This window comes from Crocodylus porosus, unplaced genomic scaffold, assembly GCF_001723895.1.
Source record: "Crocodylus porosus isolate Cpor-Errol unplaced genomic scaffold, CroPor_comp1, whole genome shotgun sequence".
Taxonomy (NCBI): domain Eukaryota; kingdom Metazoa; phylum Chordata; order Crocodylia; family Crocodylidae; genus Crocodylus; species Crocodylus porosus.
In genome coordinates, this window is record NW_017728916.1 from 28,760,577 (window position 1) to 28,780,782 (window position 20,206).

The 20,206-nt window shown below is 44.5% G+C and overlaps 1 protein-coding gene across 1 annotated transcript in view; it reads right to left on the reverse strand.

Moving 5' to 3' along the window:
* The window catches only part of MAP2K4 (mitogen-activated protein kinase kinase 4), a 152,556-nt gene that overhangs the window by 15,776 nt on the left and 116,574 nt on the right, over positions 1–20,206 (reverse strand). The window contains exons 8-10 of the mRNA XM_019536189.1: positions 19,577–19,696; positions 16,846–16,897; positions 14,861–14,988 (exon numbers count right to left, since the gene is read on the reverse strand). Of these exons, the coding sequence (XP_019391734.1) occupies positions 14,861–14,988; positions 16,846–16,897; positions 19,577–19,696 (300 nt within the window). The remainder of the gene's footprint in view (positions 1–14,860; positions 14,989–16,845; positions 16,898–19,576; positions 19,697–20,206) is intronic.

Sequence of the window (20,206 nt, forward strand, 5' to 3'; positions counted from 1 at the left end):
TGACCCCAGCTGACTTCCTGCCCTTTGGGCAGGGGGCTGGACTTGACGATCTCCCGAGGTCCCTTCCAGCCCTAATGTCTATGAAATCTATGAAAATCAGTGTCCTGTTGACCTTAACCAGATACTCTGAGGAGGCATACAGCACTTGGAGGAAACCCACAAAGCAGGGACCAAAACTGAATGCCCTCAGTGTGCTGGTGAAGTACCCCTGAACTATCCTGTTAAAAACCTTCTCCAGGTTGAGGGACATGAGGACAAATGGCATCCCTAAGAGCAAGCTCAAGGAGGTCCTGGACCAGGTACAGGCTGTTAAAAACGGTTCATCCCAGCACCGTGTATGTCTGGTTGGGGCAGACATCTGCCAGCATGGACTTCAGGAGCGGTAAAATGACCTTTGCTACAACCTTGTAGTTCATGCACAGGAGGGAGACTCAGCACCAGTTCCTTAGGTTGTGGTGGTGATGTCAAGAATGGTGTCCCACTTCTTGGGCAGGAAAGTCAGAACAGTCCTTCCCCGTCCTCTTTGGACTTGGCCCAGACAGCAGTAAGGTTTGGGCTGAGGATGTCCCAGAAGGAACAGTAGAATTCCATGGACAGCCCATCTTGCCCGGGGCCTTGTTGGTGGAAATCAGGTGGGACTGGAATCCAAGAGCTCAGACAGGATGAGAGGACTCTCCAGCCAATCCCAGCCTGTGGTAGGCCCTCCCACAGAACCTGGTGGGCCTCAGCATTTGTCAAATCTGGTGAAAAGAGTGCTGCATTAGAAAGCCTTTGCCCTTGCATGCAGCTCACCAGGATTCAGGAAGGGGGTTCTGTCCTCTGCCAGGAGGCAAGTGATGTATTTCTTGGTACCCTTCTTCTCCAGAGCCTAGAAGTGGGAGCCATGGTCCATCTCCCTGAGCTGGATCCACAATCGTATAAACACGCCACAAGTACAACAGTCATCCAGAGCCTAGAGCCTTTCCTGCTTCTCCCAACACTTTCCACAGAAGGATGGGTTGTCCAGGTTGGTGGCCAGGTGCCTCTCCAGCTCCAAAACTTCCCTCTTGAGCTGCTGCTTGGCCTCTTCTTTCTGCCGGGAGTGCCCTTGGGTGAAACCAGGCAAAAGACATGGACATGCACCTTCCTCATGTCTCATCACCTCCACACTGAGGGAAAGGTTTGCTGCTGCTTGTGCCAGGCCAGTCAGAACTCCTGGAAGGCTGCTGAAAAGCCCAAGGCTTCCAGTAGGCTGCTTGTTAAAGTGTCAGTACACTGGCCCCAGGCGCTTGGGTAGCAGAGTGACCCAAGTATAGACAAGTTGGTGGTTGCTTAAGAGAGCCAACCTGATGCCAGGGGTATGAGCTTGGGTGGTGTTCAGTGTGATCCTGGCCAACACCAGGAGTGGTGCATCTGATGTTCCTCCATCCTGACAAAAGTGAACAGGGTGTGTTATTAGGATGGCAGGCATGCCAAATATTCATCAGGGAGTGGTCAGAGATGACCCCCCTGAGGACATCTGTGGTGGCTGGGCTCCACTCCCTGCCCATGCAGCGCTGGGTTTCTAGGGCGATGTTAAGGTCCCCGTCAAGGACCAGGTACCTGTGAAGGCTAAGGATACTAAGATAGGCAGCTGCTTGCCAGTCCAGGCCATCCCTGAGCCCCACACAGAAGTGTAGCATGTTCAGGAGAAGCCCCTGTACCTGAACCCAGAGATGGAGCACGTTGAGTCCAGTCAGGAAGAACATCACCTTGGGTAGATTGCAACAGATCAAGGCAGCCCAGTGATGTGGAGCACCCAAGGCTTATTTTGGTACTCTGAGGGCAGCCTTCCAAATCCACATTAAATTTGTTTATCATCAAAAAGAATGGCAAGCCAAGAAAAGGCAGTAGGATGGGAGACCAGAGTAGGTGGGGCAGGATCAATGCAGTCACCAGCAGGTGCTGTGCCCACTCTCAGAGGCAGATCCTGCCATATCCATGAACACTCCTATGCCTCCCAAGAGGCATGAAACCATCCCAGAAACAAAATTTCACTTTGGCTTCTTAACAGCCAGTATGATGTGAGCTGCTTTAGTCTGTTCTAAGATATCAGCCTTTTCTACTGTTTCTATTTCTCTTTTATGAATCCATTTTGTCAGTGTATTTTGTTAATGAGATACCAAATACTAAACACAGTATTCCAAAAGCAGTTGCAGCACAGGTAAGAAAGTTCTTTTGCTAATTCTCTTTGCATCTCCAGAGAGCTGTTTTTGTCAGTCAGAAGGTAGAGCAGGGCGGGAGTTTAAAGACTAAAGGGTTCAGAGTTAGCTTGAAGTAGGCTGTTGCCTACAAAAGCTCATGTCTTTCTGAACCATTGGTCTCTAAAGTTGCCAGTCTGTCCTGCCTTCTGCCTTTCTATATCCGGGTTCTAAAATGGAAAGAGAACAACAGAGCAAGTAAAAACACCAAGAGGATTCTTGGTGAACACTTGGTCCCTACATAAATTTATTTATTAGGAAAGGAAGGAACTAAACAGATAAAGAACATCCAAGACCTAAAAACCATATTATTTGCATACAGAGGAGATGTTGGCAGAGCAGTGTCCCAATGCCCACATGTTCCAGCAAATAAAAAAAACAACACTCCAAAGAAAGAAGCAAAAATGCTTAACAAATTGCTGCGGATGCATTCAAGACAGTCTGATATTGAGAACATTGAGAGCCAGATTCTATTCTACCTTTTAGGCACAAAAGTGGACTTAGGCTTCTAAGTGTAATTCTATTCTACTGTGAGTTCCTGAAAAAAATGTGCAAAGGGTAGGTGGGTCTGCCTCCTCCTTACTGTACTTTCCCCACCTTCTTTCCAAGTCATAAGGGTCAGTTGATGGTGTTTTATGAAAGCAAATGCAACAATGGATTTTTCAGGGACTTGAACAGGTGGAACAGAATCATATTAACATCCCTAAGTTCCCTTAGACACCCAATAGGTAAGTAGAACCTGACTCAAAATGTTTCTTTTATAAAGGATAGGCAAGAAGGGTATATAACAGGCAGCATTTTATTTCCCTTTGGACACTTGAATAGCAATTTCCTAGCTTCATACCTGAGCATTTTTGGCCCTGCCTCTATACTGTGATTGCATAAGCAAGTGTATAAGCAAGCACAGTAGGCTTGCTTATACTGGCTGGGCACATATGTGAATCCTAATTTTGTCCCCAGGAGTTGAGGAGGCAGAGCACTTGCCCAAGAAACTTGAAACCTAAGCCCCTCCACAGTATAAACCTGTGTATGCCCTAACCACCATACCACAGATCAAGTATTACTTGACCATCCTTCCAGCCCTCCTTTGGAAACTGACCCCCGGGCATCTAAGAGAAAGAGATATGTGGGGCCAAGAGGAAGAGACCAAGCCAAAGGGTGTGAGGCTTAATGAAACGGCTACAGCTCTGAAAGGAAGTAAACCCTCAGTTCTAGGAAGGAACCTTACTCCAAAAAAGCTAGTAACTGCCCCAGTGCACTGCTCTTCATCCACTTTATCCAATGATTATTAAATGCAAGAACTCTAAAAAGAGTGTTAGAAAGAAGCTTGAATAACTCCTATCTCTGGCAGTAGTTAATGCAATATACTAGTAAGGCAGAATAATGTAAGCTCAACCCACCTGTGGATGCTGATAATACAAGGAGCGAATTTCTAGATACACCAGACAGAAGAAGAGCTTCTGGGATGAGTTTGTTTCTATTCCTGTGTGCCACACCTTTACTTTAGCCAGGCTTTTGATATGGTCTCCCACAACATTTTCACAATTAAGCTAAGGAGATAAGGGTGGGATGAATAGACTATATTTCATAGACATTAAGGCTGGAAGGGACCTCGGAAGATCATCGAAACCAGTCCCCAGCCCCAGGGAGAGGAAGTCAGCTGGGGTCACAGGAGCCCAGTAAGATAAATGTCCAATTGACTCATAAAGGAGTCCAGAGTATGTGCTTGCATCACCTCTGGTGGCAGTCTGTTCCAGACCCTGGGGGCTCAGACAGTAAAGAAGTTCTTCCTTATGTCCAGCCTGAAATGGTCTTGGAGGAGTTTGTGACTGTTTGACCTTGTCATCCCATGGGGTGCTCTGGTGAACAGGCATTCCCCCAGATCCTAATGTACACCCCTTATATACTTATAGGCAGCCACCAGGTCCCCCCTGAGCCTGCGCTTTTCCAGGCTGAAGACTCCCATGGCTCTCAGCCTGTTTTTCATAAGGCCTGTTTTCCGGCCCTCTGATCATGTCTCTCCTCTGGACTCTCTCAAGCTTCGCCACATCCTTTTTAAATTCTGGAGCCCAGAATTGGATACAGTACTCTAGCTGCGGCCTCACCAAGGCCAAATACAGCAGGAGGATGACATCCTGGGATCTGCTTGAGAAGTATCTATGAATGCAAGCCAGAGTTTTGCTCACTTTGCCGGCTGCAACATCACATTGATGGCTCATGTTCATCTCGTGGTCAATCATGACCCCTAAGTCCCTTTCGGCCATGGTGCTAGCAAGCGTAGCACTGCCAAGCCTATAAGCATGCTGCGGGTTTTTCTTCTCAAGGTGGAGTACCTTGCATTTTTCAGCATTGAAGGCCATCAGGTTTTTGTCCACCCATTTTCTGAGCCTGCCTAGGTCGGCCTGGATCATTATCCTGTCCTCGGCTATGGATGCTTTACCCCAAAGTTTGGTGTCATCAGCGAACTTGGCCAGTCCACTTCTGATACCAATGTCCACATCATTAATGAAGACATTGAAAAGAATAGGCACAAGCACGGAGCCTTGGGGGACCCTACTGGTTATGGCACACCACAATGATTGACTTCCCTCAACTACAATTCTCTGGGTCTGACCTCAAAGCCAAATCTCCAGCCAGCAGACTGTGATGTAGCCAAGGCCGCAGTTGGACAGTTTTTCTATGAGATGATCATGGGATACCAGATCGAAAACTTTTTTAAAATCAAGATATATAACGTCAATCTCTTCTGCCTTCTCCAGCCAGCAGACTGTGATGTAGCCAAGGCCGCAGTTGGACAGTTTTTCTATGAGATGATCATGGGATACCAGATCGAAAACTTTTTAAAAATCAAGATATATAACGTCAATCTCTTCTGCCTTGTCCAGGTGATATGTCACCTGGTTGTAGAAGGAGATGAGATTGGTCAGGCAAGACCTACCCGCAACAAACCCACGCCGGCTTTCCCTCAGGAAGTTGCCTTCAGTGCATTCAGTGTCTTGTGTAGATGCGCCCAGAGAGACCTAGACAAACTGGAGGCTTGGACCAAAAGAAATCTCATGAGGTTCAATAAGGACAAGTGCAAAGTCTTGCACTTAGGACAGAACAACCTCATGCATTGGTACAGGTTGGAGACCGACTGGCTAAGCAGAAGATCTGCAAAAAAGGACCTGGGGGTTACAGTGGGCAATAAGTTGAATAGAAGCTAACAGTGTGCCCTCGTTGTGAAGAAGGCTAACTAACAGCATCCTGGGCTGCATTACTAGGAGTGTTGTAAGCAAATTAAGGGAAGTGATTCTTCCCCTCTATTCAGCACTGGTAAGGCCATATCTGGAGTATTGTGTTCAGTTTTGGGACCCCCACTACAGAAAGGATGTGGACAAACTGGAAAGAGTCCAGTGGAGGACAACAGAAATGGATAAACAGCTGGGGCACATGACTTGTGAGAAGAGGCAGAGGGAACTGGGCTTCTTTAGTCTGGAAAAGAGAAGACTGAGGAGGGGATTTAATAGCAGCCTTCAACTACCTGAAGGGTGGCTACAAAGAGGATAGAGCTAAACTGTTCTCAGCGGTGGCAGGTGACAGAAGAAGGAGTGATGGTCTCAAACTACAGCAAGGGAAAGTTGCATTAGATATTAGGGGAGGAGTAAAGCACTGTAACAGTGAGGTAGTGGTATCTCCAGAGAGGTGGTGTAATACCCATAGAGGTGGTGGAGTCTCCATCCTTGGAGGTTTTTAAAACCCAGTTATATAAAGCCTTGGCTGGGATGATCTAGTTGGGAATGGTCCTGTTTTGAGCAAAGGGCTGGACTAGATGACCATCTGAGGTCCTTTCCAATCCTAATTTTCTATGATTCTATAAGTTTCCATTTAAGAGAAAAATGAACCAGGATCTTGCCTTAAAATTCAACAAGGCTGTTACTCTGCAATTCCTCTCAAAATCAAGTCCTAAGATAAAATTAATGTAATCACATGTGTAATCCAGCCATAGATTCAAAAACACCTCAATCAGGAGTGATGGTTATGCAGTTAAGACATCTTATAGGAACATGCAGTCCTAAAAGCAAACACTCATGATTTTTTTAGTAGTTAAACTACCAAGGAATCTTACACTGCACTGCACTCACTGGAAGCTCAACAATCTTTTTACATGACTTAAAATGGTACAACAAACTCCCCTCTCTTCCTAATACATCAGCATTTTGAAGCAAAAGAAAATAAATGGAAATAGGAGAGGAGGAAAAATCATTAGAAATCTCTGAAATGTACTGACACAAAAGCAGGAGCAGATCTGTAAGTGAATGAAATAATTTTAAACCTCTAACTTCCTTATACAGGAAGAGATAAGCAGGAAATGCAAGCTGTCAGCTCCTCTGAGATACTCCCCAGGGAGATACACAGCACACGGTTGAAGAACATATCAACTGAAAGTTGGATGACCAGATAAAAGTAAAGTCCTACATGCTGGGAATTATAGTCTTTCAGGCCACAGCTGCTTCAAGAGCTGCTGCATGTCCCCCTGTAGAATTATTTGCACCAAACCTGGCTTGCAATTCAATTCTAAAGTGAACTAGCATGAATTATTACAAGAAATCTCTTCTGTTCCAATACAGACTGGGTACAAGCCTAATTCAACAAGATGGCTTGCTAGCTATGCTATTATATTGCTTCTTTTTGTTGTTGTTTAGGAGATTATTAAAACAAAAGTCTTAAAAATCTGCTATGGGGATTACTCATTTAACATGACTTTACCACTTGAATCATTGCATCATTCAAAGAGTTTCAAGCCAGCTCCTGTAGATCACTGTCCAAATAAGTCAGCTGTCTGAAAGGATTCCAAAATGAAGTGACAGATTGGGAGGGGAATGATATTCCAAAGTTGCAAACTGAAGGATTATGCAACATGTAAGAAACCGCTTTGAGAATCCTGAATAACTATTTTTGGAAATGATATTTAGCAAATTATTGTAAGAAAATACCATCACACATGCTTTTCAAAATATAGCAATCTATAGTATTGTATTGATATTAAATGTATAATAATATATTGTTATATTAATATATAATACCATCTGTGATTAGGAACAGTCAGCATGGATTCACCAAAGGCAAGTCATACCTAATCAAACTAATTGCCTTCTATGATGAGATGACTGGCTTGCTGAATGAAGGGAGACCAGTGGATGTGCTCTACCTTGACCTTAGCAAGGCTTTAGATATGGTCTCCCACAACTTTCTCACAAGTAAGCTACGGAGGTACAGGCTGGATGAATGGACTGCAAGATGGATAGAAAACTGTCTGGATCATTGGGTTAAGAGGGTAGTAGTTAATGGCTCAATGTCTAGTTGGCATCTTTGTAGCTTATTCCTTTTTATCATGCCATTAATTGAATGAACATCTGGCCATGTAACCACTTTAGGAATGATTAACTGGTTAATCACACCTTAAATGTAACATGTAGATAGGGCCTATGAGTAAGAAGAAACCTCTCCCTTGGCATGAGATTCTATCAATGACCATTCTGGAGTTTCATGCAGCATCTTATGAAACACCTGTTCCTAATCATATATAGAGACAGAATACTGTACCAAAAGGTCCCTGGTATTGTTTGCTGCAGGGAATCAGTTTGTTTTAGGGGGTTAAGTACTAGAGAGAACTGTATTCTGCTCTTTGCCTTGCTCTTGGCCGCTGCTAGACTACCTTGTACAAATAATCATTTCTCCTCCTCTGTGCTTCTGTTTTCCCATCTTTAAAATGAGAACAGTTATTCTAACCTCTTCTGTAAAGTCCTTTCAACCTGAACAATAAGAAATGGTATATAAAGGGATAAACTACTGAAGTTTAACCGTACATACAGAGAGAAAGCATGCAGGTAGTTAATACAGAGAAGCTAATGTTCAGTAATCCCTGCCCTCTTTTTCCCTGCAGTAAATGCCCTACGAGATGGGACATTATTATAAAAATGTTTATACGAAATTGTACTATTCTTACCTATTCTACCCCAACTCAACTGCTCCTCGATTTCCTGCTTCCACGTAGGTCAACAAAGAAATTTATTTGTGCAGAGTGATTATCAGCAGAGATAACATTTCTGAAAATGGTCCCTCCTCCCCTACCATTTTTTCACATATTTACTTTAAGAGGATTCTCCATTTAAAAATCTGCCCAACAGAATTTTTTAGGAGACTGGTTTCTGTTTACATTGGAATACTGTTCCTTGTAAGTGTGCCCTTCTGAGGGAGTCTGAATGAAATGGTCTAGACTTCTATAGTAGGAGAATTCAGGCAAAATAATGAAAGAGCTGATATGGAACCTCTAATAACTGAAGTATGTCAACATAATTAATGCCAGTCATCTTAACGAAAAACTGTTTTTGTTACATGATGGTTGTTTGAGGCCATCCAAAACCCTCTTAAGTGGACCCACAATCATGTGCGGTGCACTAGACAGCCCTGTGCACTATATGTGCTACCCACCCCAGCTGCTCCAGAACTATGCGGTGCCTGCTCCAATGTGTATCCATTTCATGCTGTATCCAGCACGTTACTTGAAGCAGCAACAAGCTCAGGAGCCTGACAGGGAGCAATCCTGAAAGCACAAGGGATGTCCATCCCATCTCGGAGGAAAGGTAGCAAAAGGACACAGAAACCCCTTTGGCTCAGCAGGGAACTTGTGGACCTCCTACATCTAAAAAGAAAGGCTTATAAAGGATGGAAGACAGGAATCACCACAAAGGAGGAGTATTCTGCACTGGTCTGCACCTGTAGGGTGCAAACCAGGAAAGTCAAGGCTGCAATCAAACTCCAGCTGGCTACACATATGAAGGACAATAAAAAGTCCTTTTTCAGATATGTGGGGAGTCGGCACAAAAGCAAGGGTAACATTGAACCCCTGCTAAACCAAATGGGACAACTGTCAACTGACACCCAGGAAAAAGCCAATCTGCTTATTAACAGGTACTTTGTGTTGGTTTTTTACCAGCCCAAAGGGACCGCACTCCTAGCATGATGCAGGAAGGCCAGGGTGAAGGTGAATTTATACCCAGCATCAGTGTAGACCTTGTAAAGGAACACCTTGAGAGGCTGGACACCTTCAAGTCACTTGGTCCTGATAGCTTGCACCCTGAAGTACTTAAGGAGCTGGCAGGCATCATAAACCAGCCAATGGCAAGGATGTTCGAGCACCTGTGGTGCTCAGGTGAAGAACCCAAAGACTGGAAGCAGGCCAATGTGGTGCCCAACTTTAAGAAAGGGAGGAAAGTAGATCTGGGGGACTATAGGCCAATCAGTTTGACCTCAATCCCTGGAAAGATTTTGGAAGAAATTATTAAAGAGACCATTCTAGACAAGCTGACTGATGGCAACATCCTGGGAGACAGCCAGCATGGGTTTCTTGCAGGTAGGTCTTGCCTGACCAATCTCATTTCCTTCTATGACCAGGTGACATATCACCTGGACAAGGGAAAAGAGATTGACATCATATATCTGGACTTCTAAAAAGCCTTTCATCTGGTGTCCCATGAGCTCCTCATGGAAAAATTGGCTAACTGCAGCCTTGGCTACATCACAGTCCGATGGCTAGGGAATTAGCTCCGAGGTGGGACCCAGAGAGTGGTAGTCAATGGAAGTGAATCATCATGGCGCTCCATGACCAGTGGTGTCCCCCAAGGATCTGTCCTTGGACCCATACTCTTCAACGTCTTTATTAACGATGTGGACACTAGTGTCAGAAGCAGATTGGCCAAGTTTGCCAATGACACCAAACTTTGGGGAATAGCGTCCACACCTGAGGATAGGCTAGTGACCCAGGTTGACCTTGATAGGCTTAGACAGTGGGCAGATAAAAACCTGATGACATTCAATACAGATAAATACAAGGTACTCCACCTCGCTGGGGGAAAAAACCCACATCACACTTATAGGCTCAGCAGTGAGCCATAGCCGAAAGGGATTTTGGGGTTATGACTGACCACAAGATGAACATAAGCCACCAATGTGATGTCACAGCTGGTAATGTGAACAAAACTCTGGCTTGCATCCATAGATGTTTCTCAAGCAAATCTCAGAATGTCATCCTCCCGCTGTACTCAGCCTTGGTGAGGCTGCAGCTGGAGTACTGCATCCAATCTTGGGCTCCACAATTTAAGAAGGATGTGGAGAAGCTTGAGAGAGTCCAGAGGAGAGCCATGTGCATGATCAGAGGGCATGAGAACAGGTCTTATGAAGAGAGGCTGCGCTTCAGCCTGGAAAAGTGCAGGCTCAGGGGTGACCTGGTGGCAGCCTATAAACTATATAAGGGGTGTGCATCAGGATCTGGGGGAACACCTGTTCAGCAGAGTGCCCCAAGGAATGCCAAAGTCCAACAGTCAAACTCCTCCAAGACCGTTTTAGGTTGGACATAAGGAAAAACCTATTTATTGTCTGAGCCCCCGAGGCCTGGAATAGACTCCCTCCAGAGGTGGTGCAAGCACCTGCTCTGGACACTTTTAAGAAACGTTTGGACACTTATCTTGCTGAGATCCTTTGCCCTAGCTGACTTCCTGCCCCTGGGGCAGGGGGCTGGACTTGGTGATCTTCTGAGGTCCCTTCCAGCCCTAATGTCTATGAAATCTATGAAAATCTATTAAATCAGGCACCACATACACTGGATCCAGCATGGAGAAGACGTGCTGGAGTGGGTGCTACATGCAGCAATCCTGGAGCAGCCAGAGCAGATGCTGTATTCAGTGCAGTCCTGGAATGGCTCGTTTGGGACTGTGCTATTTGGAGCACCCACTCACTGTATATGGATGTGGCGCCAACTTTGGCTGCTCCAGCGGTATGCACTGGATCCATCATGAAGCGGATGCTCACTGGAACAGGCATCACATGCAGCATGGTTCCAGAGTGACCAGTCCAGGGCACATGCTGGATCTGACATGCAGGACTGATCTGTGCCCCTGAGCCAACCCATGGACTGACCCCATGTCATTCTTCTGGCCCACAGGACCAGACAAATTTGCCACCCCTGATCTAAATGGGCAGGATGGAAAACTCATTTTTGTCTCTCCCACAGAAAGAGAAAAATGGGGTTACTGAAACAGACACAACCTCACTGCCTGCAGTGGAAGCTGTTCAGCATGTTCAGTGATGTAATGAACTAAGTTTAAAGAGGAAAAGTCCTACACTGGATTAACCTCATAGACATTTTTAGCTTATGAATGAGTAAGGAGAGGTATGTTCCCAGTTGAAACCACTGAAGTATGTGAATGACATCACCAGCATGCCTTTGATAGAAGGGGTTTGTTCAGAGCTCAGGCATCTCTGAGTTATTTGCTATGCTGCTTATGTATGACTCATGGAACCATGCCATGTTGCACTGACTGTCTCCTCCTAAAGCTATTGCACTTGCATCTTTGTTTCTCTAGAAAATCTGTTACTTAATCATAAAACTATTACTGTCTGCCAAACTTTTGAGAAAAAAACAACTGTCATAATTCAAAAGCATTTGAGAGGATTGTAACTGCATGTAGTTTGATCCAGAAACAGTCTAACTGTTTAGTTAAATGACTGAGCCTCATGAGAACTAGGGCACAGGATCAGAAATATAGAGCTGGTGAATATCAAATGTAGCCTTGCTGCTACTCTGTCTGTAGGAAGGGTTCACACAGCTCAGACATTCATGCAATCTCTTTCACACATACCCAAAGTCAGAAGAAGCACACAGTATAGGGGTTTTATTGTTATTTGTTTAGGCTTTCTCTCTTTCAGTACATGCTCTAAATCTAACACATTAGATTTTTTTTAATAGTGACAGGATTTCCAAATGGCCGGGAAAACTGACTCCAGGACTGTGGTTTTTCTTGCTGAGAGAAAAATGAGTTCAAGGTAGCAAGCTAGCTTTATCTCACTGCAGTGTCCAAGTGCTGCCTTCACTCCCGCTAGTGATGCAGACTAACTGGAAAAGTAACATCCATGAAAAAAGCCAGTGATGGAAGTTCCAAATCCAAAAAGTCAGCTCTTTATCAAAAATCTCTAGCCAGTCTGCTTCCACTCACACTATTTCAATTGCCTCTTACTTGCAAGAGTTCCTCTGCATATCACCTGCCCTTGGTGACTTTGCAACAAGTGACAACATCTGAAATTGGATGCCAGTGATGCTCTCTCTTAACACAGCACCATCATGGCAATCCCTTGTAATCAAGGATAACTGTCTTCCATGACTGCCTTATCTGTGTGTTCAGAGATGGCTGACAAAGCCAAATTGGGATCAACATGTTCTATTGCAACTTGGGCATGTGCAGGGTGGGTGGCTCTGGATCCTTGGTTCAGTCAGTGATACACTGTTCCTGTTGCTCCCGCTTTTCCATCTCCTGTTGTCATTGTGAGATTTCAAAGTACTGAGATCCTTGCAGTAAACTCTTCCTTTATTTGGGCAGACCTGGGTGACAGTCACCTATGACCTGATGTCAACATTGCATTTTTTCAAGCTGGCCTTGAGGACATCCTTAAAGGGCTTTCTCTTCCTACCTCTTGAGCATACACCTTGACTGAGCTGGGAGAATAAATTGGGAGTCTGGAGTCAGATATCCCAATGATGTGGCTGGCCCAGCAAAGTTGATATCAGATCATCATCTCAACACAAGCATGACAACTGGATCAGGCTATCAATAAATTGTGCTTGATAAAGGAATGACATAAGATTGGAACACTGGAATTAAGAAAATCAACTCTTTTTTCCTTTTAATCTTGTGGAGCATGGAGGTAGAACAGTTCAGACATCTTGCTATGGCTCTAGTCAGGCCGCAGCTGGAGTACTGCATCCAGTTCTGGGTGCCGCACTTCAGGAGGGATGTGGACAGCATCGAGAGGGTCCAGAGGAGGGCCACTCCCATGATCAGGGGACAGCAGGGCAGGCCCTACGAGGAGAGGCTATGGGACCTGAACCTGTTCAGCCTTCACAAGAGAAGGCTGAGTGGGGATCTGGTAGCTGTCTATGAACTTACTAGGGGGGAACATCGGGGAATGGGAGAGACCTTGTTCCCCCAAGCACCTCCCAGAGTAACAAGAAAGAATGGCCATAAGTTATTAGAGAGTAGGTTCAGACTAGACATTAGAAGGCACCACTTCACAGTCATGGTGGCTAGGATCTGGAACCAACTTCCAAGGGAAGTAGTGCTGGCTCTTACACTGGGGGTCTTTAAGAGGAGGCTTAACAATTACCTAGCTGAGGTCATTTAAGCCCAGTTCTCTATCCTGCCCAAGGCAGGGGATCAAACTAGAAGATCTGCAAGGTCCCTTCCGACCCTACATCTATGAATCTATGAGTTCATGTCCTGTTCTAGATCTGCATCAAATGCTGCCCACTATATGTGGTCCAGCTATAAACGGGTATCTGGTCATTCAGACACAGGAATCAAAGGCAGCTTGATGTGATGCTGGTTATTTGCTCCCTTTCTTGAGTGCCAGTGGCTAGGAAGCTGGTATTCCTTATTAGAAGGAAAGGCTAAGCTGGCATATCTTTTAGGCTAGGGTTTGGTAACTGAAAATCCACAGGCTGGATCCAGCCTGCAAAGCCCAAATATTGGTGGCATCTCAGAAGAGCAATAATTATGTATGAAAACCAGTCCCAAGAGTCATAACTCAGAAAAAAATGCGGACTGAGATTTTTCAAGAAAATCAGCAAATGGAAAACATGCCTAAGGCTAGAAACTGACATCACCTTTGTGCCAACATAAACATTTTTATGGCAGCACAAAGGCAAGGAAACAGATGTCCATGTCCCTTGTTAAATCGCAAATGTTCAAAACGTGGGGCCATGACAGGTGGTATGATTCTATAGTACTATTTTACAGCAGATGTCTGCTATGCTTTAAGGTGGTAGAATGCGGGCAGCCCAGAGCTGCCTGCATTCTCCAGCCTCCCCAGGCAGACACTCCTGGGGCGTTAGGGGCCCAAAGCTGAGCACCTAAGGAATTCCCATTCCTGGGGCACACCCAGAGTGCTGTCTCACATGATCAGGCTTCAGCTCCTGGGAGTAGCAAGAGCCTGACCCTGTGGGACAACAGGCAATGTCAGTGAAGTGAGACACCTGTGCCGGGACGCATCCCAGCACAGCTGATCTACTTCACTTGATGACATCTGTTTATACCCTAAGTCCTTCTGACTACTTTGAAAATCACAAACATGGCCTTAAGATGTGAAGAAGATAAGCAGAGTTCCAATGTTTCAGAAATTACTGCACAGAAACTGAGTGATTTCTTCTCTGTTGCTTTTGGTTCCCAGACGTATGTATTCCTGACATAACACAATTTTGAAACATGGTGTCGGGATGAGTGAAATTCTCTGTGTCCCACAGGAAATGCAACACTGGCAGCAGCAGTGTAACCTTTGCTTCTGTTACCTACTGCTGAAGGGAGTTCAGTTTTCATGGCCTGTTTTGCCCAAACTGATCCCACCAGTGATCTCTATCGTTCTTATTTGTATTTTTATTTTCAGGAGCTGGACATGTGCTCTGAGGAAGTGGACTGATACCTTCAGCTTAGCTAAGAAGTGGAAATCCCTTTTGATCTGGGCCAGATCTGAATCTGTGAGCTAGAGGGTGAATCACTCCATACTCCATGCCGCGCACAGCCCATTTGAAAGGACTGCTAATTCCTACTTACTGCCATATATGGTCTGCACCCAGCATCTCTTGTTTTGGCAATGGAGTCGACGAGCTGTCCACTAATGCCAAAGTCACAAAGTTTGATATTCCCATTTCTGTCCAGAAGAATATTGGAAGGTTTAATATCTGTGAAAGAGAGAAATTTAAATAGGTACATAATGGCTGAAGGCTTCCACTCCAAAAGTCAGTATTGTTGCATAGTGAGAGACACCAGAAATCAGTGCCAAAATTCAATACTGTGTTACCTCTGAAGTATGTGCAGTCAGTAGCAGGGGACCCAGAGAGATACCTCTACCTACAGAATCATGTGGGGTGCTCTGCAGACCTGATTTTCCTTTTATATCTACCACTGGAAAGCTTTTCCAGTTTATCAATTTTTATAAAAATATAAGAGTTCTGCCCACAGATGTCTAAAATATTCCCTATAAATATTACCTGACAAAGAATGCCTTACATTTGAAAGCTTATCTAATTTTGGAACAACTGTGTGGGTGGGATAATAAAAGATATCACTAACAAAAATCAATTGCCTCTCATGAAATATTCCATGAAATTTGGAATTGATCAGATGCGTTTCAGAGCTGGTGTCTTATAGACAGGGAACACAGACTTGTCTTTCAGCAGTATGTAGAGTTTCTCTCTCCTTGCCTACCTAACACACATCAGAAAACCTATCAGAGGCAAGCAGCAGGTGGTTCTTACCCCAATATAGCCAGCTGAAGTCACTGCTATACCCCCTCCAAAGCGGTGGTTTTGCTACATATCACTAGCACAGTGGTTGCTTGTAAAATTCAAAGCTAAAAAGGCATGTCAAAACTGAGGCTTCTTCCATTCTGTTAGTAACACATTAATTAACAGCCTCACTTAGCTGCTCAATGCCTAAGTAAAAATCCTTGTCAACTGCAATTCAGCTGGCAAAAATTTAGCATTTAAGCAAATAAAAATATGAAATGAAACATTTAAAACATTAGAATTCCTGGATACACAGAATTTTAGAGTTCTTCTTAACAGCTCACCAACCCTGACAATTCAAGCGTGTCATGACAATTAGTAATTCAGACAATAACAACTCTGTTTCCACAGCTTTTGTCTGCACAGAGCTCGGCTCCAGCTCTGGATGCTTTCCACCCCCCGACAGGGGCTCCTCATTACACTGGATGGGCAGAGAGCAGCTGGAGCAAGAGCTCCAGGCACTGGGCAGAAGCTGCTGGTCTAACGTTTCTACCCACCTTTTAACAGTGCTGCATAGTGGAGCAGGATCAGGAGCTGTAGGTGAGGGGAGCAGAACAGTCCTGCCGAGGCCACTCCTCCCCTTCCTCCCCACCCCCACTCCTGCTGCACCACTCCAGGTGGTGATGGTAGTGGGTAGCTTTTGCCTGGTGGCTTCTGCTCAGAGCAAGGCTAAAGCTTGGAGTGGCAAGGGAAGGAGTGGAAATGGGAGGGTGAGGAGCCACTGGAGGTGAAGGGAAGCTGCACGCTGGCTGGGCTTGGCTCCTCTCACCTCCAGCTGTGGCTACTGCTCCTGCCCCGCTGTGCAGTGCCACTATGGGCAGGTGGAAGCTTTAGACCAGTGGCTTCCGCCCAGTGCCTGGAACGTGCTCTAGCTTCAGCTGCCTTCTGCCTGCCTGGCATGATAAGCAGCTCCTGCAGGCGGGGTGAAGGAAAACAGCCAAAGCTGGAGTGGCCCAGGTAGCCTCTGTGTGGCATGCAGCAGATAAGGGAGGGGGCAGGTATCACAGCAGCAGACAAGGCAAGAAGTTTTCATTTTTTGCACTTTAGATGTTAAAATAACATGGACATCTTTGAAAACAATGTGTAAACAAATACTGTGAACAAACATATTTACGGGCTTTATTTATATAACTAATTCATTAATGGCATACAATTTATACTTCTACTTAAAATAGGATCTACATGTGCATTTCTATTATTTTTTTGTAGGGAAAAACTGTTGATTCTCAGAAGAGAAAGATTTAAACTTACCTCTATGAATTATTTTCAAGTTTTCTTTTAAGTGGTTTAGTGCTTTCACAGTCTAGAAGAAAAGAAGGTGGTTATGGACCAACTGCATAGTTGTGATAGACACTATTTGAATGCAACAGATTCTTCACTGCTTTAAAAAAAAACCCCAAAACAAAAAATAACTACAGTTTTTATGTACACAGGGGAAGTGAAACAGAAGAGTAAAGTGTTATAATTTATCAGGACACAAGCCATTAACTAATGAAAAGAGTAAACTTTAGATCTTGGGAATTACAGTGGAAGCTGAACAATTATTTTATATTTGTGTTTAAAAGTATTTTATTATTTTAAACATATGTTATATTTATCTTAATAGCTAACTCGTGGCCCAGCTTGGCCAGTGTTTAATTTATGCTGAAGATTATTAATGACCACATAATTCCACTGATCATTTCAGTGGAACTAATAGATGAGTAAGGGACTACAGAACACAAAAAGATATGAGTCAGCAGAAGCCAATGGGAGTTTTGTCACTGATTTCATGGATGGAAAGACATTGACATAAAAATTTTTAAAAAGACTGAAAATTAGTAATATTTTCTCACTTAGTTGTTTGCTGTACAGTAACTTGCTGCTACTGTGCAGTAGTGTTGACATCACGGTTTGTGACCACTGATGCGACGTTGCTATAGCAACAGGCTACGTCACTGTAGTTCATCACTACAAAGACATAGTGTCTCCTGTAGATGCACCCAGTGAAAATGTGGCACTGTCCCACAGTGAGTTGGGGGAATGTATGTTTTATATTCAGTGAGAAAGCAGGTGCGGACATCTAAGAGCCGGCATGGAGGGCTGGACAGCCTGTTTGTGTATGGCTTTTCTTATCAGTAAAGAAGGCTCTTGCAGAAGAGGGATTTCAATTCTCAGACCTTTGTTAAAGCCAAAATAACCAGTTCTCCTTTCAGGCTGTCAGGCTGGCAAGGGTTTACCCTTGAGTGGGTGCACCTACACATGGCCCCCCACGGCACAGTTGTTACTGCACTGTCATTTAGTACTTGCTTTAAGAAGTACTAAATGACGGCACAGTAACTGCGCCATCCTGCCAGTGCACGGTTATTTTTACCAGCTACATCGCCACAGTGGAACACTATAGCAAGGTAGCTTGTCACTATGGCCAAGTTGTGTTGGCATCACAGTTTCTGCCTGCTAATGCTACATCACTGTAATGACAAGCTATGTTGCCACAGTGCTTTGCTACAGCAACGTAGCGTCACATGTTGACACACCCAGTTGGAGGTAAAGAAATGCATCTGAGAAACCCAATCTAAAACAAATGCAAACCACTAGCATGTCTTCCTCCCCAGTGAAGCACTAGGTTTTATAGACTATTACATGGTAACAACAGAATGGCAATAAGTTTTATATGCCCACCTTTCCCTTGCTGTACATAAACTGCAAGAAAGGTGTTCTAGTTCAGTTTTCAAACTTGGTTTCCTAAGGCTTAACCCCTAATCCTGTGGTATACAAGACAGGATATTTTTCTGAACCCAGTTAATCATGTAATTGTTCATTTAGGTAACTCAAACATATCTATCTTTTGGAACTCACATTTAAGAATTGTCCGCTTAATTGCTGGAGGGGGAGAAAGATACTTAGAACGAGTAATTTATCTGAAAGGTCAAAGGGTCCAGTGGTGACAGCTACAGAGGCAGCAGGTTACAGTTCAGCTGCTTTTTGACAAACAGATGTTAGCACTAGAGGTGGATGAGAAGGGGGCATACTGGTGTTCCAGCTCCCAGGTTGGAGCATTACACACATGCCTCAACGGCAATCTCTCCAGCCAGGGGGCAAGAGGGTCGTTCCTTGGGTTTCCCCACCCCCAGAGAAGCCCAATCATTGACAGCTGCCCGCTCCCCTGCTAGGTAAAGCAGCAACTGCCAAGGACAGTCCCTTGTCTTGCAGGGGTAGCAAGAGTGAGGAGGACTACTTTCTTCTCTCCTCTGCCCCTCTCTTGCCAGGTGTGTAAGAAGGTGTGTAAGGAGAGGAGGTGGGGGTTACCTACTGGGGCTCTCCTGACTTGAATGGCAGCGCTGCTATTTCTTTTGCTTGCTCCTAGGAACATGACTTTGGGCTGCTGTCCTTGAGGTGCAGACAGCAGCTCGAGCTCTTGGAAGCTGCTTCTGGTGCTCCCCTTTGCCCCCCACCCCAGAGGCATAACTGTGCCTCCCATAGCAAAGTCTTTGCATCCTTCCACCCTCTTTTCCCTCCAAATGCACCACTAGGCACAGCACCTCCCCTGCTCAGCTGTACCAACGTGGTTCCATGCCTATCAGGAGAAAAACTCCTGGGGAAAGGGGACCAAACTGGTGCCCCCTCTAAGTCAGTGCCTGAGGCTAATGCCCTGCTTGCCCCAGCCTAGTTATGCTACTGCCACCCATGGGCATTTTTGATGCTTTTTGAACAGTCCCAGAATTCCCTGGAACTGTTAAAGGGGCAATGAGAATGAGCTCTACCACTTGAGCAATCCCAGATTGTCCCAGAAGCCAGCCCCAAAGGTTATTAAATACATCTGCATTAGATAACAAACCCATGTGTAAGGAAATAGGTCTTGAGCATAGTAAAACAATGGTATAATATTAGAAAGTATGAATCAACCAATTCATTCATTATCAGGGGGAAATTATCCCCAAAAAATCATATGCAAAACATTTAAGTTATCTTTAAAATGTGGTAAAATAATTAAAATACTTACAGCTAAAGTGATTTTTCCTAAGATTTCTTCTGGAATAACGTCATCTAATACACTATATACATATTTGTAAAATTTATCAAACGAGGTAGACATAAGCTCCATACAGATCCAACAGTCACCCTAAAAAAAATGAATATCTGTTACTGTTCAGCTGAAGTACTGCACAAGAAAATGTGCTACATGCAGAAAGGACTTTCATATTCGATCAAGCCTATGAGCCATCATCATGCATTATGCTCCAAAGACACTCAGTTTGGCAGGGTTCAAGCCATAAGGAAGAGTGGGCCCTTGGATGCACATACTAACACATCCAAAGAAATTAAAGGATTTTTTTTCTCAAGTCATGACAATCTGTTTCTCCTAGAAAAGAGGGAGAATTATAGGCTTGGAAGACATCTCATCCTTTTCTGTGTCAGTGGATCCCAAGTGAAAAAAAAGAAAAAGAGAGCGATAATAGTTGCTAAAATCCAAATCAGAGCTGCTGTTCATAATTTACATCCTTTTATTGAAAAGCTATAAAAGGAAAAAAAAAATTACACTGACCAACATCCAGATAAGACTAAACTCTGAGTTAAAGTAAACTTTACTGAGAGAGTACCATCCCTTCTTTTCAAATTGTGCCTCTCCCCT